At 38.7% G+C, this 26,782-nt stretch overlaps 2 protein-coding genes across 13 annotated transcripts in view; one reads left to right on the forward strand and one right to left on the reverse strand.

The window, feature by feature from the left end:
* The first annotated feature begins 702 nt into the window (after positions 1-702).
* KLHL41 (kelch like family member 41) lies at positions 703-18,572 on the forward strand. Its single transcript, XM_003359548.6, has 6 exons — positions 703-1,888; positions 6,722-6,879; positions 6,997-7,104; positions 10,464-10,649; positions 13,067-13,213; positions 17,905-18,572. Exons 1-6 carry the CDS (start codon positions 779-781, stop codon positions 18,014-18,016), a joined length of 1,821 nt encoding a protein of 606 aa, XP_003359596.1. The 5' UTR covers positions 703-778; the 3' UTR covers positions 18,017-18,572.
* A 1,865-nt stretch (positions 18,573-20,437) lies between these two features.
* Positions 20,438-26,782, reverse strand: part of FASTKD1 (FAST kinase domains 1) — a 32,846-nt gene continuing 26,501 nt past the window's right edge. For 11 of the 12 annotated variants that reach the window (XM_084999404.1, XM_084999399.1, XM_084999410.1 and 8 more), the window contains 6 exons: positions 25,323-25,451; positions 23,246-23,374; positions 22,577-22,690; positions 21,530-21,668; positions 20,802-20,916; positions 20,438-20,632 (listed from right to left, as the gene is read on the reverse strand). In XM_084999404.1, coding sequence (XP_084855530.1) covers positions 20,522-20,632; positions 20,802-20,916; positions 21,530-21,668; positions 22,577-22,690; positions 23,246-23,374; positions 25,323-25,451 — 737 coding nt within the window. In that variant the 3' untranslated portion in view covers positions 20,438-20,521. Of the gene's footprint in view, positions 20,633-20,801; positions 20,917-21,529; positions 21,669-22,576; positions 22,691-23,245; positions 23,651-25,160; positions 25,452-26,782 lie in introns of those variants that run through there. The other variant, XR_014829518.1, reaches the window with a different exon arrangement.

Raw genomic sequence — 26,782 nt, forward strand, 5'->3', positions numbered from 1 at the left:
TACTTTGTAGAGCAGGGCCAGGTGTGAACAAATTAGATAATTTTACAATTTAACTCAATACTAATTATAGTTTTTCCGCCTGAGAATAAAGATAATTTAGAATGTCTTAGAAAATTAGCAGTTTCCCTGCATTTATTTCAATCATGATGGGGAGTATTATTCTAAAGTTTAAAAAAAAAAACTGTAATTAGAGTAACTAAGTAGAAGTTTTATGTTTCCTACATCTAAAAGAAAATTACATATCCCACTGTTTTAGGTAGAAAATAAAAATTTGTGTGTAACAGTTATTGGAAAGTTATGAGTATCCAAATGAACTCACCTCATATTCTTGACCTTTGCATCATTAATTCAGATAGCCAAGTAGTTTGCCACTAGACCATTTTTAGCGGACTGACTCATTTTTATGATTCAGTTTTCTGTTAGTTCAATAAGCATTTTCTTGTGGTAGCCTTTAATAGCATACCTCCTAATACCTTATGTATTTTAAAGCTTTCCACCTCATTTAAATCTCTTGTTTCTTAGCTGTTTCCTTAGTGATTAAAAGTTCCAGTTGTGCCTTTCAATCTGTAACAGCTGCAAGAACAACTCTTCTTTCCAAACCAGCTCTCTCTCCTAAATTCCCGTTGTTAGAGTTGGTATCTATATTTAGCTGGTGGGATTAAATTGCAAAGGCTTCAAGCTGGGCAAAGCACACTGATCTGCCTTTTTACTGCTAGACCTGTGTGCTGTGAGGAGCTAAGGCCTTAGTGTCCCCTTCCTTACCCAGGTTACTCACAAAATGGATTCCCAGCGGGAACTCGCAGAGGAACTGCGGCTTTATCAATCCACCCTGCTTCAGGATGGTCTAAAAGATCTCCTGGATGAGAAAAAATTCATCGATTGCACCCTAAAAGCAGGTGACAAAAGTCTTCCTTGCCACAGATTGATTTTGTCAGCGTGTAGTCCTTACTTTCGTGAGTATTTTTTATCTGAAATTGATGAGGCGAAAAAGAAGGAGGTAGTTCTAGATAATGTGGATCCTGCTGTACTGGATTTAATCATTAAATACCTATACTCTGCCACTATTGATCTCAACGATGGAAATGTGCAAGATATCTTTGCCTTGGCCAGCCGCTTTCAGATCCCCTCGGTGTTCACCGTCTGTGTTTCTTATCTTCAGAAAAGACTTGCTCCTGGTAACTGTCTAGCTATCCTAAGATTAGGACTTCTTCTCGACTGCCCAAGACTTGCCATCTCCGCTCGTGAATTTGTGTCTGATCGCTTTGTACAGATTTGTAAGGAAGAGGACTTTATGCAGTTGTCTCCACAGGAGCTGATCTCAGTCATTTCCAATGACAGCCTAAATGTAGAAAAGGAAGAAGCAGTCTTTGAGGCAGTGATGAAATGGGTGCGAACAGACAAAGAAAACAGGGTTAAAAACCTTAGCGAAGTGTTTGATTGTATCCGTTTTCGCCTCATGACAGAAAAATATTTTAAAGATCATGTTGAGAAAGATGACATAATTAAAAGCAACCCAGAACTCCAGAAAAAAATCAAAGTTCTCAAAGATGCCTTCGCAGGCAAACTCCCAGAACCCAGCAAAAACACAGAGAAGGCTGGGGCTGGTGAGGTGAATGGTGATGTTGGTGATGAAGATTTACTTCCTGGTTACCTGAATGACATTCCCAGGCATGGAATGTTTGTCAAAGACCTCATCCTCTTGGTTAATGACACAGCTGCGGTGGCTTACGATCCCACGGAAAATGAATGCTACCTTACTGCCCTGGCTGAGCAGATCCCTAGAAATCATTCCAGCATCGTCACCCAACAAAATCAGGTATATGTGGTCGGAGGACTATATGTGGATGAAGAAAATAAAGATCAGCCTCTACAGTCATACTTCTTCCAGGTAAGAAAGGCTGTTTTCATGTAAGTAGAGACATGAGGAAAGACTGTTGCTCACCATCCAGTTAGTTGACTTGTGAATTACTCAGACTGCTTGGATTTTTATTCTATTTGACATCCTATCCCAGTCCCTTGCACTTTCCCTACTTAGAGGGCTGGAAAATATGTAGTCAGTTACTGCATGTTAATGTTTAATAAACGTTTAGGTAAAGAATGAGGTTCTAATTAATGTATAAGTGATGGCTCCCGATTTTCTTTGCAGTCTTTTACCCAAAATGTCATGTTTGTAGTTGATTGTGACTGTAATCCTTTAAAACCCAGTCTTTTAGTAAAAACAACATTTAATCATGTATCCTCTTTCTGAAAAATAGGTTACTGCATTTCCCCAACTCAAAGTACTTGACATATTACAGAAAGTTATAATTGATCTGATTTTCTATCTTTTGCCAAGTTTCCTTGAACTGATTTGAAGTTCTTGGAGGTAGCATTTCATCTCTTATACATGGTGATTGCCTAAAATATAATTCTGTTGAAAGTGAAAAGGACTTATATACATATTTTACACACTTTGGATTACCTTCTAGGAAATACAAGTGTCATTGATTTGAATTAATTAATCATATTTAGAAATTTTTATTTATGATAAATATGCAAATTTATTTAGATCAGAGTTATACTTGGACACTACTGCAACTTAGTCTGTTTTATGAGGCCATAGAAAGTTTCCAAAAAAATAAATCCTCCTCAACTAACAGATTCTTTGTTGTTTGTTTCAAAGGAGTACGTTTCATATCATCAGCGTATTATACTTTACCAGTTTATGAAGGAATCAGTGGCTTAACCTTCGTCTTTAATAATGCCAATAGCAGTACTTTGTAGCTGACAGATAGCTCAAACAAGTTTGTTTAGGTCATAACTACTCATGACCTGAGGCTTCTGGGCACTTGAGTTGGAAAGGCCAAAGATAAATAAGTGTAGAATGTCATACCACTGTCACTGAGTGCTCTCAAAGTGTGTAACATACTGTGCATTTACAAAATATATCCTTTAGCTAGCTTTTCTAATCTCGAAAAAATGTAATTGTAATAAAACATGTTAGTCATGCTTCTTAATTTTCAGAGTTCCATTAAAGAATGTAACTATGAAATATAAAATAAAATAGAAGCTATAATCATAAGTATTTGAATGAAGACCAGAGAATTTCCTAAGCTCTAATTTTAAATTCAGATAAATTTCAGAAATAGTAAATTCAATTGAAAAGGCAATAATTATATCTAGGAAGTAAAAGTGATATCAAAACCCAGACAGGGAGTTCCCATCATGGCACAGTGGTCAATGAATCCGACTAAGAACCATGAGGTTACGGGTTCCATCCCTGGCCTTGCTCAGTGGGTTAACGATCCCTCGTTGCTGTGGCTCTGGTGTAGGCCGGTGGCTACAGCTCTGATTGGACCCCTAGCCTGGGAACTGCCATATGCCATGAGAGCAGCCCAAGAAATGGCAAAAAGACCAAAAAAAAATATTAATAAAATAAAAATAAAAACCCAGATACCTAGAAATCATAGATCCAAAGAATATCCTTATATTTATTCTCTTCCATCCTGTTAATAACCCTACTTTTATTAACACAGCCTCTCATTTCCGGTTCAAGAAATCTACTTGATGTTCTTTATAGCGACAAAAACAGTTGTGCAAAGTTGAAAGGGTCAACTCCCTGTCATTTCCCATGTCTTGCTCCTTTTTAAAAGCACAAATAGTGGATTAGAAGCCGGGAAAAAAACACCTGAACATAAAAGAGGGTTATGACTCACAAGAAAATATATGTATGAGAACTTCAGGTTTTGTATCTTCTGCTTGGTCACCTCTGTTTATTTTATTTTGTCTTTTTGGGGCCACACCCTTTGGCATATGGAACGTCCCAGGCTAGGGGTCCAATCGGAGCTGTAGCCACCAGCCTACACCACAGCCACGCTGGATACAAGCTGCTTCTGCAACCTACACCACAGCTCACCACAATGCCAGATCCTTAACCTACTGAGTGAGTCCAGGGATCAAACCCACATCCTCATGGTTGCTAGTCGGGTTCGCGAACCACTGAACCACGACGGGAACTCTGGCCACCTCTGTTTAAGATGTATTAAGTTAGAATTAACATGACCTTTGATTGCATACTAGAATTAGCTTATGAGAATTTTTTTACCCAGGTAAGAGAGGTTTTTTTCCATAAAATTAATTTCTTCTATCTTTAAACAGTACCACATCTGAAAGTAATTTAGGTCCAATCTCTAGTTTTAAGGATGAGAAAACTGGAGCCAGAAAGGTTAAATAGCTTGACAGCTCCTCTGTTAGGAACAAAAACAAAAACAAAAAAACCTGGCAGGCAGTCTACTGTCTCATCTACTGTAGGAAGGGCCCTATGGGTGATGCGGGGGGGGGGGTAGACGATATTGTATAATATGGGCAGTATACTCTGGTTTGGACAGCTGCGTTCCCACTGAAAAAAACAAACTGTGTATATATAGAGAGTGCATCGAATATCATTTAAGAGCTCTGTGAGCTTGGGCAAGTTATTTCACCTCTCTGTGCCTCAATTTCCTCATCTGTAAAACGGAGATAATAGAAGCGCCTATCCTGGAGGACTAAATGAGATTACCTGTGTAAGGCATGTAGTATGAAGCCTATCACAGAGTAAAAACTCCATAAATGGGTTGTTTTGTTTGTTTTTTTTGGCTGCACCCATAGCTTGTGGAAGTTCCCAGGCCAGGAATCAAACTCACGCCACAGCAGTGACAATGCCAAATCCTTAACCACTAGGCCACCAGGGAATTCCTATAAATGTTTGTTATTGCTACTACATTACATACCACTTTCTTGGTAAAGGATTTTTTTTTTAAAAAATGAAAACATTCGTGATCACAATCTAGATGTTGAAATTAGTGAAGACAAACTAACAATGTATGTGTGGGGATTAAACTGCTCATGTCCTCTGGTTTTAATTAGTGCTTTGCTTTAACCAAGGTTACTAGACCAGGTAGAGATAGGTTTCCATATAGACCCCTCCCTATATACTACAGCCTTTAATATAGGCCGCTATTCTTAGTATCCAATTATTCTGAGTTGTATTCTTTATTCTTCTCTCCTATAGAAGTAGCACTAGAGAGAACAGCAAATCTGTGCCTGTGCTTCCTCAGGAAGCCATTTTCTTGCGCCTTAGTGTCCTAAAATTCAAGGTGGAAAATCTTAAAATTACCAATAGTAAATACTAAAGCTGATACCAGCCATACCAGAATCACTGACCCCAGAGAATGGGCTCCTGGAGGGCTGTCTTAGGCTTGTGGCATTGGCAATTAGCAAAAACAAGGAAAGTTACTTCCAAAGAGAGGGGCTGGTGGTATTTCAAATGACTCCCAATAAAAGGCTAGGATGTTAAAGGCTGTAACACCTGCCTATATCTGAAGTAATAAAGTGAAGCATAGAGAATCTCAAAATGTGCAAGGAAAGAAAACAGATAATGCCTTAACATCCCAGTTGCCTGTGAACTGAGCGACAGTTCCAGCTGTCCCAGGTGCCAGCTTAAGAGCCTGTTAAATATAGCATTGGGGGTCACTCACATACTGTGACCCTCCCTACAGTGGCAACCTCTCTTTCCCCAGTGTCCTACAGTATTATGATTCCTTGGAATTCCCATAGTGGCTCAGCAGTAATGAACCCAACTAGTATCCTTGAGGACTCAGGTTTGATCCCTGGCCTCACTCAGTGGGTTAAGGATCTGGTGTTGCCGTGAGCTGTGATGTAGGTCACAGACGAAGCCTGGACCCGGAGTTGCTGTGACTATGGTGTAGGCCGGCAGCTGCAGCTCCAATTTGACCCCCCTAGTCTGGGAACTTCCATATGCCACAGGTGGACAAAAAATAAATAAGAAGTATTATGGGGAGTTCCCGTCGTGGCGCAGTGGTTAACGAATCTGACTAGGAACCATGGGGTTGTGGGTTCGGACCCTGGCCTTGCTCAGTGGATTAGGGATCCGGCATTGCCGTGAGCTGTGGTGTAGGTTGCAGATGCGGCTCGGATCCCACGTTGCTGTGGCTCTGGTGTAGCCCGGCGGCTACAGCTCCGATTGGACCCCTAGCCTGGGAACCTCCATATGCCGCGGGAGTGGCCCAAGAAATAATAGCAAAAAAGACCAAAAAAAAAAAGTATTATGATTCCTTGTTCAAACTTGAACAGGCAATGTGAGAAGACAAATTGACAAGAAATCTCACAGTTCTTACTAATCTCTGATGACTCTATTTTATTCTCACTTTCCTTTCTTCAAGTTCTGCAGATTTAGATACTTGTAGCTAATTTGGAAGGCCAAGCATATTTTCTCATTTTTCTGGGTATTTCAAAGGTCAAATATGATTCTTTGAGGATGTAGGTGTTTTGGGGTTTTTTTTGTCTTTTGTTTGTTTGTTTGTTTTTTGTCTTTTTGCCATTTCTTGGGCTGCTCCTGCGGCATATGGAGGTTCCCAGGCTAGAGGTCTAATCAGAGCTGTAGCCACCGGCCTACACCACAGCCACAGCAACATGGCATCCGAGATGCGTCTGCGACCTACACCACAGCTCACGGCAACTTTGGATCCTTAAGCCACTGAGCAAGGCCAGGGATCGAACCCGCAACCTCATGGTTCCTAATCGGATTCGTTTAACCACTGCGTCACAATGGGAACTCTGAGGATGTAGTTTTACTTGTGAGTTCTTTGATTATCTCAATGAATTCTGAACAAGTAAAGCATAGTGTATTTTTTGGTACATCTGTAACAAGCTCCACAATTTCTCATGGACTTTTTTATTTCAGCTTGATAACATAGCATCTGAGTGGGTTGGACTTCCACCTCTGCCTTCGGCCAGGTGTCTCTTCGGTCTGGGAGAGGTAGATGAGAAAATCTATGTAGTCGCAGGCAAAGACCTTCAAACAGAGGCTTCGCTGGATTCAGTATTATGCTATGATCCTGTGTAAGTTGGCATGACATTCCCATTTCCTAATCATTCAGGTATATGTGGGCCTATAATATAATTTTAGAACCTGAAATTTACTGAAAGCATATAAATTCTATCATCTTCTGATTTTAGGACGGCAAAATGGAATGAAGTTAAAAAACTTCCTATCAAAGTCTATGGCCATAGTGTGATTTCACATAAGGGAATGATATATTGTCTTGGAGGAAAGACAGATGACAAGTAAGTACCCTGAAATTTCCCTATGGTTTATAGCCAAGTGATTTTTTTTTATTACAAGAGTTCCTTCCTGTTTTCATTTGAATCTACATACTGAAATGGGACTTGGTTCTCACCTATAATATTTTGGAAAAAAAATTTCAGAATAAAATTTTGAGAAGTTATTGGAGAATATTAAAAATGATTTGTGAAGGAAAACTATAAAATTTTAAAGTTGCTAAAGTCAATTTTTATATGCTTAACATCTTACTGGAAATGAGCGTAATATCTCCATCTTAAGCCTTCTCACAGTGGAAAAGCAGCACTTAGGAGCATAATCAAGTCTTTTATTTGGCTAATTTATAATTATATTTTACTACATTAAAGCTAATGGATTTTTTTACTAATTTAACTATACGTAGATAAAAAGTGAGTGTATCTCTTTAATGTATTTAAAATATAACTAAAATAATAGTGCATTTTAAAATCATGGATTTGTACTTTACATTCAAGAGAGAGTTGAGTTTGAAACTGAAAAGAATGGTGACTGAAAAGGGGGCATTTCTTTCCTCAGCAGTGTTTTACCTAGTTACTCTTGGACAGGTGATATTCAAAATATTTAACAACTGATCATAAACAGGCACTGATCAAACAGAATAGATAGATGCCTGATATACCCAGTAGTACCCAAGCTATTATAAGAAAGGTTGGAATTTCACATTACTTGATGTCCCCTCAAGGGACAGGTAATTAGAGAAAAGATCTTATACCCCAAAAGGAGAAGTGAGTTCAGAGTGCTCCAGAAGTCTGTTAAGCCAATAAGAAACCTGTCTGGTAAAACAAAGATTTTTCAGTTTCAATACTGAAAATAAATTTCATGCCCCCTGAAAACTCTGCCTTATTTGGCTTGTCTTCCTCATTTGCCCAGATTGTTTAAGAGATGTCCAATCCTGGAACAGGAGCCAGAATTAAGAATTTAAGGGCAAAACGGAAACGGAGAGTAAAATATGGAAATATGCTAGAATTAAAGAACTCTATATTTTGTAGTTAATAATTGATGGTTAGCATTCCATTAAAGTGACATATATTACAGGAAACGTGATTTTAAAAAGCAATGGAGGAGTTCTCATTGTAGTTCAGCAAGTTAAGAACCCAATGTAGTCTCCGTGGAGATATGGGTTCAATTCCTGGCCTCACTCAGTGGGTTGCTGCAAGCTATGGCATAGGTTGCAGATGTGGCTCAGATCCAGTGTTGCTGTAGCTGTGGCATAGGTCTTAGCTGCAGCTCCAATTGGACCCCTAGACCAGGAACTTCCATATGCCACAGGTGCGGCCAAGAAAAGGAAAAAGAAAAAAGAAAAAAAAAGGTAATGGGTTTTTACAAAATCGAAGCATAATCAAAGATAATTTGTTCAGATACATTTATATTCTCCTTAATGCAAAATAAACATTTAAAGGAAGGCCGTATTATAAAACCACTGAGTGCAAAATTTTATTTGGGGCATTTTTCCTGAGTAAATGGAATGGAAAATCTGTATTAGTGTTATGACTTTGGAAACATAGTGACCCTGCCAAATGATTTAAATTGTTTCCTTCAAGTGGTATTAGTAACCAGGAAATTGATATGTCAGTAAGAAACATACAGGTCTTGTCAGTAAGAACATATTAATCTTGAGAATATGATTAACCAAGACAGCATTGCTTGACAAATGCCAAAGTCAAGAACTTTGATATGAGTCATTACCTAAAAGTAAGCACTGAATTATGCTTGTTATTACCACTGAATTTGATTTTGGATTATGTTCTCCTTAAGTTTTAAGATAATAGTCATCGTCATATATTAGGGGAAATGCTTTACTCCAGATAGTTGGTCTTTTATAAAACCAAAGAAAAAAATCGTCCTCACAGAAAGTTGAGGTTTTGTTTGGTTGCTTTTTGGCTTTACCAAATATATCCAAATATGTATTATTTGGAATTTGAACTCCTATCAGTAAATGATGGATAACTTTAAGGAATCATAAGAACATACTAAGAAGGATAATTTAGGTAAGGCCAGGTTTTTTGGTATCATTTAGCATATAAAATTGTTTTCATTACTCATCAGCTCGAGTGACTAGTTGTCTAATCCGAGATTTTTTTTTTTTTTTTTTTTTTGGCCACACCCTTGACCTATGGAAGTTCCTGGGCCAGGGACTGAATCTGAGCTGCAGCTGTGACCTATGCCACAGATGCAACACTGGATCCTTTAACCCACTGTGCGGGCCAGTATCAAACCCATACCTCCACAGTAACTTGAGCCACTGCAGAGACAACATCAGATCCTTAACCTGATGTGTCACAGCAGGAACTCCCCAGATTTCTTAAAATGTATTGGTGTATTTGTTGTAGACTTAAAATGAAATGTGCCATCATATTACATTTAGATTTAAAATAGGTACATTGACACCTAATTATTTTTAACTGATTCATTCCTAGGATATCCAGATAATGAAATGAGTAAACATTTTTGTTACTGAGGCACAATAAAGGTTTTATGAATTCTCTTAACTCTGTTCATGTTTTCCATTGAATTTAGAAGCAGATAGGATTAAAATATACTCTGGCTGGGCCTCCAGGCAATTGCCAAAAGCAAAGGTCCCTATTTCCCAGTAGTATAATTAAGTTATAAAAATAGTTCTGGTTCTCTTATCTGGAATTGTCCTTTGCTTGGTGACTATGTTCAGATTAAGAATTTTTCTGATCTGGAATTCCCTTCGTGGCTCAGCAGTTAACAAACCCAACTAGGATCCATGAGGATGTAGGTTCGATCCCTGGCCTCACTCAGTGTGTTGGGGATTCAGCCATGAGCTGTGGTGTAGGTCACAGACAGGCTCGGATCCTGCATTGCTGTGGCTGTGGCACAGGCTGGCAGCTGTAGCTCCAATTTGACCCTTAGCCTGGGATTCCATATGCTTCGGGTGTGCCCTTAGAAAAAAAAGATTTTTTCTGATCCTCGGCTGTGCTGCATATTTTTTTTTTTTTTTTTTGGTCTTTTTGCTATTTCTTTGGGCCGCTCCTGCGGCATATGGAGGTCCCAGGCTAGGGGTAGAATCAGAGCTGTAGCTACCAGCCTACACCAGAGCCACAGCAACGCAGGATCCGAGCCGCGTCTGCAACCTACACCACAGCTCACGGCAACGCCAGATCCTTAACCCACTGAGCAAGGCCAGGGTCCGAACCCACAACCTCATGGTTCCTAGTCGGATTCGTTAACCACTGTGCCACGACGGGAACTCCTGTGCTACATATTTTAAAGGAGAAACAAAGCTAAATGATTAGTGAAGTTGCTTCTTTCAAAAAAGAAGTTTCTAAAAGGACCGCTTTGTTGTGTTTTATATTTACAGAAAGTGTACAAACAGGGTGTTTATCTACAACCCCAAAAAAGGAGATTGGAAAGATCTAGCTCCAATGAAAACCCCTCGTTCCATGTTTGGAGTAGCGGTCCATAAAGGCAAAATTGTGATTGCTGGGGGTGTCACCGAAGATGGTCTTTCAGCTTCAGTTGAGGCTTTTGACCTTACCACCAACAAGTAAGCTGCTATTTCTTACTACACTATATGAATCACTATAATTTTTAATTTTTAACTTTTGGATAAAAATTAATCTTTCTCACTATAACATGGGGAGAGGAGGGTAGGGAAGCAAGAATTGCAGAGGAAGTATCTTCATCTGGGCTTCTCTTGCTATTATGGGTGTGAAATGCCTAACATTTTGACACATGATGTATGTTTGTAATTTGGAACACATGACCCTCAGTATAACATTGGAGTGATTAATTTGTCCTTACTTGTTTTAACTTTGTGAATTTAGTCATGCAAAGGCAATACTTCACAATAAGTCCATACATGTAGATGGATATACACATCTCTACTGAGTTATTTGATTTGAAGTATATAGTTTCTTTAACGATGAATGTTTCAGATGTTTCTTTTATACTCTTCCCCCTCCCATCTTTTTAGGGCCATACCCATGGCATATAGAGGTTCCGGGGCTAGAGGTCAAATCAGAGCTGTAGCTGCCGGCCTACACCACAGCCACAGTAATGCAGGATCTGAGCAGCGTCTTTGACCTACACCATAGCTCACGGCAATACCGGATCCTTAACCCACTGAGCGGGGCCAGGGATCAAAGCTGCATCCTCATAGATACTAGTCGGATTTGTTTCTGCTGCACCACGCTGGGAACTCCTGGCAGATATTCTTTATACAGAATTAGTTCTTTTCAAATTTTTTGAGCTCACACATCTGGATGAGTTCTTATGCTCTTAGTTTAGCAATGAAGAAAAACTTAGAGCACTATTAATACTTTTTTTTAAGGAATTATGTATGCCTGATTACAAAATAGACTTTAGTTAATCTGAAAATTACAAATGGTTTTATGGAATTAGATTTTTATAATTAAAAATCATGTTTTTAGAATGACTAGCATCCATGAGGACACAGGTTTGATCCCTGCGGGCACAGCCCTAAAAAGACAAAAGACCAAAAAAAAAAATCATGTTTTTGAAGACTATAATATGGATAAACACTCACATTATAAGAAGTTAAAGAAGTGGCACAAAAATTGTAAATACTCTCTGTTCTTAGTTTTGTTCACATTATAGATGGATGTTTAAATTTATATGCATTTTTAAATGACAAAATTATACCAAAATATTGATTATGATCATGAGTGATATTTTTTTTCTTCTATACCTTTCTATATTTTCTAGATTTTCCACGGTGTACATATATTACTTTTATAATTAGAAAAACTGATATGTTTATAGAAAAACTGAGATCCACCTTCAGTGCCAGAGTAATGGAATAGAGAGCTACTGAAATGACTAACTCATTCTAGACTCTCGATACTTCCAACTAATTTGATTGATTTTATATTTAATGGCCCTATTTCATTTGACTATTAACATTAGAAAGTTCCCGGAGTTCCCATTGTGGCTCAGTGGTTAATGAGTATCCATGAGGATTCGGGTTGGATCCCTGGCCTTGCTCAGTGGGTTAAGGATCCAGGCGTTGCTGGTGAGCTGCGGTGTATGTTGCAGACAGGGCTCAGATCCTGAGTTACTGCGGCTCTGGTGTGGCTGGCAGCTACAGCTCCAATTCAACCCCTAGCCTGGAAACCTCCATATGCTAAGGATGCAGCCCTAAAAAAACAAAACACACACATGCCAAAAAGAAAATTCCCTTAAATCCTTAATAGGATGAAGTGTAAGATATTAAAAAGAAAATTTCCAACCCTAATTCCTAAACTATCCTTATCACATGCTTCATTAAAAGGGGTTTGGAGATTTCTTAAGGAATAATGGAGATCAGAGTTTTTAAAAATTTGTATTAGCATTTGAATGAAATCTAATACAGTGGGCCTTGGAGCCCTAGAACTGCCCCCAAATTCCACTGTTATCACACATAATTTGATAACCACTGCTGAAGGTGCTAAATTATAAAGATGAAGTATTCGGGAGTTCCTGTCGTGGCGCAGTGGTTGACAAATCCGCCTAGGAACCATGGGGTTTTGGGTTCGATCCCTGGCCTTGCTCAGTGGGTTAAGGATCTGGCGTTGCCGTGAGCTGTGGTGTAGGTCGCAGACACAGCTCGGATCCCGCGTTGCTGTGGTTCTGGCGGAGGCGGGTGGCTACAGCTCCGATCGGACCCCTAGCCTGGGAACCTCCATATGCTGGGGGAGCGGCCCAAGAAGTGGCAAAAAGACAAAAAAAAAAAAAAAAAAGATGAAGTATTCAAGGCTTGGCATATCAAGGGCTTAAAAATCTAATCTGGTTACATCTTTCAAATAAAGGAATATTTAGATATTTTCAAGTAGCGAATTTCATCTTCTAACTTTGGATGCCTATGCTACTTGAACTTTTTAATTACAATCCCCTATAATTGTTCATTAAATATATTTAGTATTTTTTAAAGTTTTATATTAATTTATTTTTAACAATTCCTAGGTGGGAAGTAATGACTGAATTTCCCCAAGAAAGAAGCTCCATCAGTCTGGTCAGCCTGGCTGGGTCCCTGTATGCCATTGGTGGTTTTGCCATGATTCAGCTGGAATCTAAAGAGTTTGCACCCACCGAAGTCAATGACATATGGAAGTAAGTTTTCTTCACTCCAATTTCTGAAACAAATATTAAATTAAGTAACAGATAACTGATAAAACAATTTTGAAGTAAATACTAAGCCAGAATTTCCCAAGATGTATGCTACTTCTTGGTAGTGTACTAAGCACTCTTTGAACCTAACTGAACTTTTCCACATGCCACTTACTTAAGCAAGTACTGTTTCTAATTAGCTATGAGCTTAGGCAAGAACTTACAGGAACCTATTTCTTAATCAGTAAATGAGAGTTGGAGGACTGATCCTTTAAGCTCCCTTCCAGCTTTAAAAGTGGAAGGCTCCAGGCATCAAGTAGGCAAAAGCTACTTCAAACCACTTATCTTCCTACCAGAGAGTACTTTATGTCTTAAGAAAACAGCATTCTGGAGTTCCCATAGTGGCTCGGTGGTTAACGGATCCGATTAGGAACCATGAGGTTGCACGTTTGATCCTTGGCCTTGCTCAGTGGGTTAAGGATCCGGCGTTGCTGTGCTCTGGATCCCAAGTTGCTGTGTCTGTGGTGTAGGCTGGTGGCTACAGCTCCAATTAAACCCCTAGCCTGGGAACCTCCATATGCTGCAGGTGCAGCCCTAGAAAAAACAAAAAGAAAAGAAAAAGAAAACAGAATTCTGAAGGAGTTTTTAACCCTCTTGAGTTTTCCATGAATTCATTAATTCTATTTTGAATCTAATTCAAATAGTTTTCCAGTTTTTGAGGGTTGAGTTACAAAAGCTTTTGAAAAAATAAAAAAGTGAAAAGCACAATCTATTTTCTCTCCCAGAGAGGTGCTGGGAAGTCTCCTAAGTATGACACTTGCAGCTGTTACTCAGTTGAACTATTTTACAGTTAAGCTTAAAATGAATGTATTTAAAGAGAAGGGGTGTGAGGAGTCACTGCTGTAGCGCAGTGGGTTAAGGATCTGGAGTTGTCACTGCAGCAGCTGGGGTTGCTATTGTGGCTTGGGTTTGATCCCTGGCCTGGGAACCTCCATGTGCCACAGGTGCAGCCCTAAAACACAAAAGAAAAAAAAAAGAAAAAAGAAATTTAGAATCCCAAGCCCCATCCCAGACCTACTCACTCAGTCAGAATCTTCATTTTAACAAGAGTACCAGATGATCTGCTTGCACACTGAAGTTTTTAAGTACAGCTTTGGAAGAGTGATCAGATAGGCGGACCACTCAGTCTGAGAGTGAAAAGTAGATAACATCTATTCCATTCTTTTTTTTTTTTAATGCAGTATACACTTTATTACTTTGTACTAATACATTCTCATATTACAAAGCAATTTAGTAGAAGAATGTTCCTTTTGATTTGAATCATCTGGATCTATTACATTCTTGAAACCATCACATGCCCTTTTCCCAGCTGGTGAACTGGAAGGCTGCAAAGCCAGTAGCTTGACCAAACAATTACTTTGTGCATCAGACATCATTTCCTTATGTTGTATCAGTAACTAGCTGTGTAGAGGGCAAGAAAACATGGCTTTAAAGGAAGTTAGCAATTACCTTTCTTGGAACATGGTGGAGGATAATGTGAGAAAAGAATGTGTATATATATATATATATATATTATACATATATTTTATATGTATATAAAGCTGGGTCCCTTTGCTGTACAGCAGAAATTGACAGAACATTGTAAATCAACTGTAATAATAAAAATGTTTTTTTAAAATAAAATAAAATTGTAGCCTACCTCCCAAACGACAAAAACCTATTACCTTTTTCCCTCCAAAGAAGAAAGAAAGAGAGAAACTGGAGATTTCCAGGAGAAAAGAGATTAGACTTAGCAAGACGGTGAGATAGGTAAAGACTGGAAGCAGCAGAAAAAAAGGGTGAAAAAATAGAGGGCTGAGAAGGTTAGGGTTTTTAGAAAATGGGAGTAGGCACTAAGAGTGAAGAGGCAGTGATCTTTCCTTTTTATTTTTGGCCATGCCTGAAGCATGAGGAAATTCCCGAACCTGGGATTGAACCCTTGCTACAGCAGTGATAACACCAGATCCTTAGCCCACTAGGACACAGGGGAACTCCAAGGCAGTGATTCTTAACACTGGCTGCATATTAAAATCACCTAGGATGTTTTTTGAAATATACCAGTTCCTGGGCCTTCATGTAGACCAATTAAATCAGAATTTCTGCAAGTAGGACCTGGGCATCACTATTTCCTAAAACCTTCCCAGTTTACTCTAATGTACAGAAAGTGTTGAAAAACTCTGATATTAAGGAATGGTGCTATCAGCAGAGCCACTCTGGTTCCTAATGGTCATCCAAAGTCAAGTTGCATAGGAGGAAACTAGGCAGCAAAGGAAGTTTCAGCGTCCCCTGTTAAAAATACCTCTTATGTTACCGAAGGGAGCCTGAATGAGGGATTCCCTCAGATACATGGTTTATTTTGTGAGTAGGGCAATAGTTCTCAAACTTGCTTTCTCATTGGAATCCCCTAGGGAACTTTAAAAAGTACGATGCCTATGTTCCACCTCTGTTGAATATGATTTCATTGGTTTGGGGTATGGTCTGGGCTTTGGAACTTGCGAAAGTGCCCTGGATGATTCTAATATGTGGACAAGTTTGGGAACCACTGGATTTGGGAAAGGCAGAGGGAGCATTCATCATTATCTGCTTGGCTGTAAAATTTTAAATGTAGGTACAGGTATTTTCCATTTGGGTAATAACATTTGGAGCAATTAATTCTCAAACTTTGCTGCATATTAGAATCACTTTGGGAACTTTAAAAAAAATCCTCATGCCCAGGCCATACTCCACACCAATTAAGTCAACCTCCAAGCATGGGAGCCAGACATCAATATTTTAATATCCACAGGTGCTTCCAGTTTGCAGGTCACATTTGAGAACCAATGATCTGCAGTGGTTCTCAAGGCAGCATCAGCACCACCTGGGTACTTATTAGATACGCAAATTTTCAGGCCTCACCTCAGACCTACTGAAATTCTGGAAGTGAGGGCCAGCAATCTATGTTCTAACAGCCCTCCAGGAGACTCAGATATGCACTGAAGGTGGAAGCCACCGATCTATGGAAAGGCAGCTGCCTACTTGCCTTCAAATTACTGGTGAATTCACAGAAACAGGGATGAAAATAAGAGATGAAAACTATCAGTATACCACATCCTAAACCTAGAGATCTACTGTGATAGGAAAAAAAAATTTCTATTCTCATATATTTTTCTTTAAATCATTGCTACTTAGGGTTGGCTAAGGTGAAAGTAAATATAACTACTAGGAAACAAAAGCTTCATTTAACCTCTACCTCCTATGGCTTAAATGTGGACACTTTTTCATTAAGAAATTTAAAACTGTTCTTTATTGAATTAAAATTCTTGCTTCAAATTATGTGTAGATAATTAAGGTTTTTCCCTTTATTAGTGGTAAAATATTTTTTGTCTACTTTTCTCTACATAAATGTCACTCTGGGAGTTCCCGTCGTGGAGCAGTGGTTAACGAATCCGACTAGGAACCATGAGGTTGCGGGTTCGATCCCTGGCCTTGCTCAGTGGGTTACGGATCCAGCATTGCTGTGGCTGTGGCGTAGGCTGGTGGCTACAGCTCTCATTAGACCCCTAGCTTGGGAACCTCCATATGCCACGGGAAGCGGCCCTAGAAAAAGGCAAAAAGACCAAAAAAAAAAAAAAAAAAAAAAAAAAAAAAAAAGTCACTCTGTGCACAGTACAACTGTTAGGGAGAATTACATTTGGACCATTGATGAAATTAAGTCAGATACTGCCTATCTTACACAGGCATCAGCTAATTTTAAAAATTGTTATTTTAAATCTCATTCGCTCATTATTGAATGATTTGGGGATGTTTTCTACGTGCCAAATATTGATAGCTTCTGGAGAAGAGAAGAAACTAAGGTGATAAGAGTTATTACCTGCCCTCAAATACCTCTGAACCTGTTGAGGACATAATTATAGGGAAAAAATTAAAATAGAATGATAATTGCTATAATAGATACTATGTAAAGGACAATGTGAGAAATAAAGAGAAAGCAACAAACTCTGCTTGAGGAAAGCAAGAAAGGCTTCAAAGAGAAGGCAGCGTTTGGGAGTTTCTCATACAGCGATGGCATTCCAGACATCAGGCAGAAGGAAAAGCAAACAGGTTTCAAAAGAATTCAGGTTGTCTTTATCTTTAGAACCTTAATATTAAGAGCAGACAACAAGTTCTTACCTAATGTCAAGTGCAGTGTCTAAGAGCAGTATGCACAGAGGATAATAAAGGGGAAGGAGAACGGATTCCTAGAGAGTGACCACTAGTATTAGGGCCGTTCTAGGCCCTCCCTAATGTATGGGAAAAATTGGAACCATAATCAAAGCGACTGACAGTCCCCCCGTTCTTACTCTTTGCTGATCTTGACTCATGGGGACCACCCATCTTTATCAGTCCAAAGGTGGATGATTAATTGCCTGTTACTTGTCATCTCTGGACAGTTTTCAATTCCCAGAGAAGGCTTAACTACTTAAGCATCCAGATTAAGTACTATGGCAGTAGTTTGGGCATATGCTCAGAGAATGCATATTTTTGGAGGAATTCAAGTGTTTAATCTACCAGTCAGGTGCATCCTCCTCTGGGTAAGAGCCAGTAGGATTTTCTTAGAGAACCACATTTGCATATATAACACAAAGAAGTCTATAGAACTATCTACTTAAAAACAACTTATTTTTTTTTTCCATCAGGTATGAAGATGATAAAAAAGAATGGGCTGGGATGCTGAAGGAAATACGTTATGCTTCAGGAGCTAGTTGCCTAGCAACACGGTTAAATCTCTTCAAACTGTCTAAGCTGTAAACAAGAAGGTGGAAAAACATAATAGATTGGGAGGTGGTCTGTTGGGACAATAGGGCTTTAATTTACCGTTTTTTAAAAAAGCCTATACAGAGAGTCATGTAGAAATTATTCACATTATTGTCTAAGAGATTAGCAGTGGGCTTCAAAACCTCAAAGTCATTGAATCTTCAGTGTAATAATCAAGAGTTTAAAACCATTTTCCAATAAGAAATTAAATATTAATTTGAACAGATTATTTCTTTTGTTAATCTCAATCAATTGTAAAGAGCTTCCTAAAATTGAGTTATGTACTAATCCTTTCATTTACATTGCTAAGGTAACTTTACACTCGTTTTCCATTACAAATGAAATTGGAGAATGAAATATATACATCCACATTTTTTAAAAATGTTTATAATAGCAAAAACTTTTCCTCATGCTTCAAGATATGACAAGAATCCTGTGCATTATATCAAAGATTATATGCCGTTAGAAAATGTTGGAAATGCTATTTGAGTATAATAAGTGGGTCTCATTTGAAGGGGAAAAGCCTCTAAGTAAAAATAGTCAAATTCAAGTTGTCTTTCTTTTTTCTCCATTCTTTTTATGACACTGATATATGTGATTTAAATCAAATCGTAAAGAATTTAATGAAAACTTGAAACAGTCTTCAAGTTATTAACTGCAGTATCTGTGGGAGAAGGTTGGAAGGTGGGTTTAGGATGGCTTGATTCTTTAACTGCTGGGGCAGAATTTGGGGCCAGTGGGTGGGATGAAGAAGGGTGTGTATACATTGGTTTAAGCTTTATCTATACTTTCAATGAAAAAGCTACCCACTTGCAAAATGTCTGAAAGAAAGAAGGTGACTGTGTTACTCTGTTTTCTGGGATGTGAAACGCTACATTCAGGCTATTTGTTCTTAGTGTACACAGTAGTTTGACACCTCAGTCTGTCCAAAACTATCACATTCAGTCTGCAAGTCATCAACTAATCATCACTATGGGTCTCACGTGCTTTCATAGACATGTTTGACTTCTAGCCTTACATGTGTTATTTTCTGAGAAGCTAAGGCTTGGAATTAATTTGGAGTATTCCATTATTACTTGTCAAGTAATTGCATAAAGAATATGAAATGTTCATGCAACTTTATTTTCTCTCCTATAAATATAGAAACATATTTAAGAAAAATCAGTTTTACTATAGATCTCTGGAGTAGAATCTTGAGTACTTTTTCATATTGAGAAATACTGAACTGTACCCTGAGTATACAATCGACAAATCTCAAAGGTGGGAAACTACAGGTTGTTTAGCAGGTAAATTGTTAGGAAAAGAAGGGAATGGAGGAGAGAGATTATAGATTAAGACAGACTTAAAAAGGGGGTTGGGGAATTATGGTATCTAGAGATACAAACCTGGGTGACAGAACTGTTAAGAGGAAGTCTTTACTATAAAAAGTATGATAGTAGCTACTTTAGGGGAGAGAGTGCTAATCAATGTGGACATGAGATTAAGTTGTAAAAATAATGCTTTGCAATGATGAAAATGTTCTGGGGAGTTCCCATTGTGGTTCAGTGGTTAATGAATCCAACTAGGAACCATGAGGTTGCAGGTTCGATCCCTGCACTTGCTCAGTGGGTTAAAAGATCTGGGTTGCCGTGAATTGTGGTGTAGGTCGCAGACCCGGCTTGGATCCCGAGTTGCTGTGGCTCTGGCTTAGGCCAGCATCTACAGCTCTGATTAGACCCCCAGCCTGGGAACCTCCATATGCCTTGGGTACAGCCCTAGAAAGACATAAAAAAAAAAAAAAAAAGAAAAAGAAAAAAGAAAAAAAAAATGTTCTGGAAATAGTAATGACTGTTGTACAACTTTGTTAGTATACTAAATGGTATGTGAATTGTATCTCAGTGAAAAAAAGGACACTTCTGTTTATAACAACACCAGTTTTTTAGAAAGAAAAATCATCAAAGAAAAATATAAAGATATATATACATGTATATACATATATGTGTGTGTGTGTGTATTCAAAGAAGGAACTGTGAACTCTTCAGTTTCTTAAAAGCTACCTGTCTTTTATGTTAAGAATTTAAAATAATTTCCCAATTAGATAAAGTATTTTCACTGTAAAATGTCTGTTTATTTTAATAGGTTTTCAATTGACCTTGACATCAGAGTTCCCTTTGTGGCTCATCAGGTTAAGAATCCGACTGGTATCTATGAGGATGAGGATTCCATTCCCTGGCCTCGCTCAGTGGGTTAAAGATCCAGCCTTGCCATGAGCTGGGGCATAGGTCACAGACACAACTTGGATCTGGTGTTGCTGTGGCTGTGGTGTAGGCCAGCGGCTATAGCGCCGATTCGACCCCTAGTCTGGGAACCTCCATGTGCCGTGGATGTGGCCCAAAAAAAAAAAAAAAAAAAAAAAAAAGACAATTGACCTTGATACCAATTCTACACTATTATCTTTTAATTGAGTCAAGTCACTTCATTAAAATAAGTTCAAATCTGATACACCGTGAAAACCAATGTTCAATAAAAACAACGATCAGATTTGCCTGCTCCAAATATCCGTTCTCTCAGGTAGTCCATCCGAGCACCCTTTGTTGACAATGCCATAGAGTTCCATTCAAAATGAGGGATCTGTAACATAAGTAATGTAGTATGAATGAAAGTTAGAAGGCAACAACAAAAAACATCAGGGAAGACCTCTCAGCATGGTAAGTCTACACCTTTCACATTAAAAGGTGACACTTATTAAGCCAATGTCTCTGGGTTTTTTAGAGGCTGAATTAATATAAATATTTCATACCTGAATTACATGATAGCCTAAAATTTCCAAATGTCGTTTTTTCATGGCAGATTTCCCTTTTAAATGAGGGGTATTTCTGCAGAATGCTCTTGAATCCAAAAATTCCAAAGCAATCCTATATAGGATAAAAATAAATATTTACGTCTAATATGACAATGAGAGATTGTTCAATTATAAGCCTTTCAGGAACAAGGTTGCATCTCTATAAACTGAAAAAAGCCAAATGAATTAATGAGTATACAAATTATTTTTCTACTTCAATTAGTAATTAATGACAAGTAATCCTATTCATTAGAATTAAATGAAATTATTGGAAGAATCTACATGCTTGCATCTATTTGTTTCTTTGTCCAATATATATGTATTATGCATCTACCATATGTAAGGTACTGTGAGGGACACAAAAATAGACACATCTTGTAAGTAACTATACATAGTAAGTAACTATAATGCAGTATAGGTGCCATCAGAAAAGTAAAGAGGCATGGAAGAAGAAGATACTATTTACTTCCACTGAGGACAGCTTGAAGGTTAGTGCTTCAGAGATTGCTAAACTTTGGACAGTGAAGGATGGACATTAAGGCAGAAGCACAGGAAAAGCAAAGGTACATGGATAGAATGAACGAGATATATGAGGAGCAGGTTCTACTATAAACAATCCTAGATAGTTCATTGAATCGTGCCAAATTTAACATTGAGATAACAAAATCTGAAACTAAGAAAGTTACTTTTCAGCTCCTGGTGGCAGTCTCGATCCAGCTATTTGAGTATTTGATTCTGAGTGTATTTTTGGCAGTTTTCCCAAGGTTAAGTTATGGCTTCCATATGGAAGAGGGTTTTTTCTTTTATCCAAGATACATTCAAAACCTATAAGGAAGTATAGGAATCAAAAATATGAATTAGGTAAACTCATATGTAAAAGTTAAGATGTTCTGAATATATATACACACACAGGCATACAAACACACAGACGCACACACACTCCAACATGCTGAGGAACCTCCCTAATTATCCAACTTATTTATCTAATTCAAGAGCACCTCTCCTTGAAAATCAACCAATAAAAATCAACCAGCATGGAGTTCCCATCGTGGCACAGTGGTTGTTGAATCTGACTAGGAAGCATGAGGTTGCGGGTTCGATCCCTGGCCTTGCTCAGTGGGTTAAGGATCTGGCGTTGCCATGAGCTGTGGTGTGGGTCGCAGATGCGGCTCAGATCCTGAGTTGCTGTGGCTTTGGTGTAGGGCGGTGGCTACAGCTCCAATTAGACCCCTAGCCTGGGAACCTCCATGTGCCGCAGAGCAGCTCAAGAAAAGACAGAAAGTCAAAAATAAAAATCAACCAGCAAGTATTACTACACTATTAATTAGCATGGGAGATGTACTTAGCATTGCACTAGGCCAAATCACACTGAGTTTTACTGTAATCCCCTTAACTCTCTTGATCACAACTGAAGGAAGCTAAACCAATTCATCTGAAAATCAGTAAAAATAAAGATCCAAGCATGTATCCTGTCTTTCCTGTATGAACTGTACATAAGGGTAACAAAATATGTGGTAATAGGAAAGTTCTTTTTTTTGTCTTTTTGCCTCCAAGCCATGTCTGCGACCTATACCACAGTTCAAACAGCAACACTGGATCCTTAACCCACTGAGCAAAGTCAGGAATCAAACCTGAGTCCTAATGGATACTAGTCAGGTTTGTTACCACTGAGCCACAACAGGAACTCCTAGTTTGGTTTTCTGAAAGTAGGTAATAACCTACCAAACACTTACCTATTGTGTAGTAATAAGGTGTAAGAACCGAGGCCTTTACAAAATTGATTCCTCCTAGAACCTCTGCTAACATTTTATAAATCTGCTGTTGTGCTCCATTCATGCTGCCAGTATCTTTATGAAAATAAAAACAATTAGTTCACTTAAAATAAGTTTTTGTATGAAAATCACTCCAAGTCTATAAACTGAAAAATAAAGATTAATATTTCCTTCAATGTAATACCATGTGCATTTTTCTACTAAATTTAGGGGAGGTTCCCTGGCTCTCCACCAAAGGAGGTTCAGGGTTCTAAATATTAAGAAATTCTTACAACACAAATTTCACCTACAAAATGGTTTCACTAAACAGTCACGGCACTCTTGGGAACTCTGGTGTCATGGTTAGGTTTTTTTTTTCTTTTTTTCATTTTTGGCCACCCCAAAGCATATGGAGCTCCCGGGCCAGGGATCAGATCCAAGTCGAAATCTCAACCTAAGCCAAAGCTTAGGCAACACCAGATCCCTAACCCACTGTGCCAGGCTGGGGATCGAACCCACGTCCCAGCACTCCCAAGATGCCACCAATCCTGCTGCACCACAGCAGGAGCTCCCATGGTTAGGTTTAACCATAATAACAGTGAACTACCTAATTAACTAAGCTTTACTTTCTGACACAAAGAAAACTCAAACCTTTATTATATTGTTGACAGAAGCGCTCATGAAACCAGGGAATCTGGTATTCAGGACATTCCAAGCAGACTGCTCTATTTAATTCCATAAGACGAAATTGGACCTTCATATTTAGAGATGAACATAAAACTGAAATTTAAAAATTATATTAATGGGCTTTGATAGCCTAAACTTAGCAAAGACAATTCATTTTTCACATTCATTTATCCCCATTATTGGCTGTAACTTTTATTCTCATAAAGTCATTTCATTTGCATACACTTACTTTATGGTTTTTTTAAATTTATTTTCTTTTTAGGGTCACACCTTGGCATAAGGAAGTTTCTGAGCCAGGGGTCAAATCAGAGCTGCAGCCACAGCCACAGCAACACCAGATCCGAGCCATGTCTGTGACCTACACCACAGCTCATGGCAACAGTGAATCCTTAACCCACTGAGTGAGGCCAGAGATCAAACCTGCATCCTCGTGGATACTATTCAGATTCAGTTCTGCTGAGCCACGATGGGAACTCCTAATTATGAATACTAAAACTACATTTTAGGAGTTCCCTTGTGCTTTGGCCCATAAAACAAAAACAAACTACATATATAAAAAAAAGAATACCAAAGAATGTTCATTGACCTAATATTCTACAGTTAGCAATCTATCTAAGGGAACTAAGATGAGGGCAATTACTCATGTAGAGCAATCTTCACTAACAGTAATGAAGAGGGAGTTCCTGGTGGTCTTAGTAGTTAAGACTAGGAGCTTTCACTACTGCAGCCTGTGTTCAATCCCGGGTCTGGGAACGGAGATCCCACATGAAGCTGCTACACGCAGAAGTAAAAAAAGAAAAAAAAGTAATTAAGAATTGCAAACGGGGAGTTCCCATCATGGCGCAGTGGTTAACGAATCCAACTAGGAACTATGAGGTTACAGGGTTCAGTCCCTGGCCTTGCTCAGTGGGTTAAGGATGTGGCGTTTTTTTAAATTTATTTTCTTTTTAGGGTCACACCTTGGCATAAGGAAGTTTCTAGGCCAGGGGTCGAATCAGAGCTGCAGCCACAGCCACAGCAACACCAGATCCGAGCCATGTCTGTGAGCTGTGGTGTAGGTTGCAGATGCAGCTCGGATCCCTTGTTGCTGCGGCTCTGGCATAGGCTGGCAGCTACAGTTCCGATTAGACCCCCTAGCCTGGGAACCTCCATATGCCACGGGAGCGGCCCAAGAAATGGCAAAAAAAAAAAAAAAAAAAAGAATTGCAAACGGCCTACATGATTACAAATACATTTTTTTCGCCAGACCCACAGCATGTGGAAGTTCCTGGGCCAGGCATCAAATACATATCCCAGCAACAACCCAAGCCACTACAATGACAACGCCAGATCCTTAACCACTGCACCATAAGAGAATTCCACAAATAATTTTATTACTTCCATGCAATGGAAAATTCTGAAGACACTAAAAAATCATGACATTGAAAAATATTTAATGGTATGGAAAAGTGTTCAAAGTATAGTTCAATGACAAAAGGCAATATATAAAAGTGAATATATAATACAAATTTTGTTTTAACATATGTATATAGATCTATAAAGAAGACAGAAGAAATACTCCAAATCATTAAAAGTGGTAGTTTCACTTGGTGGTAAGATTATGAATAATCTTTTGCTTTCTAGATTATACTGTTCTATATTCTAAATTTTTTTATAATAATCAAGAAATACTTTTATAAACAGAAAAAAAATGATTAACATTTAAATGCTTTAGTATGCAGGCAGAGCTGAAACTTGAATATAAAATATAAGTGCAGAGTTCCCACTGTGACACAGTGGAAACAAATCCCACTAGGAACCATGAGGTTGAGGGTTCAATCCCTGGCCTCGCTCAGTGGGTTAAGAATCCAGCGTTGCCGTGAGCTGTGGTGTAGGTCACAGATGCGGCTCAAATCTGGCATTGCTGTGGCTCTGGCGTAGGCCAGCAGGTATAGCTCTGACTAGGCCCCTAGCCTGGGAACTTTAGGTGCGGCCCTAAAATGACAAAAGGCAAAATAAATAAATAAGATATGTGATACTTGATTAAAATATAGATACATACGTTCAAGTTGAGAATCTAATTTGGCTAAGAACTTGATGTTAAAAATTGCCTTTAGCAGATTTTCTGGAAAATATTCAATTGTAGCCAAGGAGGAACCAAGAAACACTAACATGATAGGATCCAATTTGCCTAAAACAAAATTAAGATTAAAAAAAGTATACATAAGTACGTATGTTATTCACATATACATAAATACATGTTATTAAGGTAAAATCAGGTTTTTCAAAAATGATACAAACAGAGCCTGGACAAAATTAATCTACACAGTTACAGGTTAGGATAATGGTGAAATAGAGGAGGAAAGGGGTCCAGGAGAGAGGGTACTATGCTAATATTCTATTTCTTTTTTGGGGGCCACACTCACAGCATGCAGAGGTTCCTGGGGCCAGGTTCAAACCCACACCACAGCAGAAACCCAATCCACTTCAGTGATAACACTGTATCACAGTGGATAACCCACTGTGCCACAAGAGAACTCCCAATATTCTGTTTCTTAATCTGGGTTTGATCCTTAGGTGATTCAATTTGCCTAATTTCATACAATATACATACATACATTAAGGATATATGAATATTTCAGTGTTATAATTATTATTATTATACTTCTATTAAAAAATTCTAAAATTTGAGTTCCCCTGTGGCACAGCAGGTTAAGGATCCAGCATTGTCACTGCAGAAGCTGGGGTCACTGCTGTGGCCTAGATTCAACCCTTAGCTTAGGAACTTCCACATGCCATGGGCGTGGCCAAAAGGTAAGTTTTTAAAATTGCCATTGGAGTTCCCATTGTGGCTCAGTGGGTTAAGGACCCAACATCGTCTCTGTGACGATTCAGGTTCAATCCCTGGCCTCACTCAGTGGGTAAGGATCTGGTGTTACCACAAGCTGGAGCATGGGTCACAGATTCAGCTGGGATCCAGTGTTGCTGTGGCTGCGGTGTAGGCCGGCAGCTGCAGCTCCGATTTGACCCCTGGCCTGGGAACTTCCACATGCCACAGGTGTGGTCATAAAAATATAAATAAATAAGTAAGTAAATAAATAAATAAAATTGCCTTGAAAAGAGAAAGATTCAAAACAAAAGGTCAGCAGAGTGTGTAAAAATAAGAAGTGATCCCAGACTCCAGGTACTGATGATAAAAGTACTCAGAAGGTGTTAGATTTCATTCTAAGAACTTTATAAACAATAATTCATTTAAATCTCACTTCAGTGTACAGTAGGAATGATTATTAGCTCTGCTTTATAAACCAAGTGTACTGAGGCACAGAGAAGTTAAATGACTTGCTCCAAGTCACATAGTTAGCAAGTGGACGGTGGAATTTAACCTGGAGAGTCCAGCTCCAGGATTCTGAACCACAACACTGTGCTGCTGTGCAGGGCTCTTCAACTTCCAGCTGCCAACTTCCAGCTGCATGTAGACATACATGAAGCTCAGGTCTCACCAAGCACTTCCTCCCTTACCTG

The sequence above is a fragment of the Sus scrofa genome, chromosome 15, assembly GCF_054392235.1.
Source record: "Sus scrofa isolate SSC_HxYL_T2T_F1_AM1 chromosome 15, Sscrofa_HxYL_maternal_Yorkshire_Landrace_v2.0, whole genome shotgun sequence".
NCBI lineage: Eukaryota > Metazoa > Chordata > Mammalia > Artiodactyla > Suidae > Sus > Sus scrofa.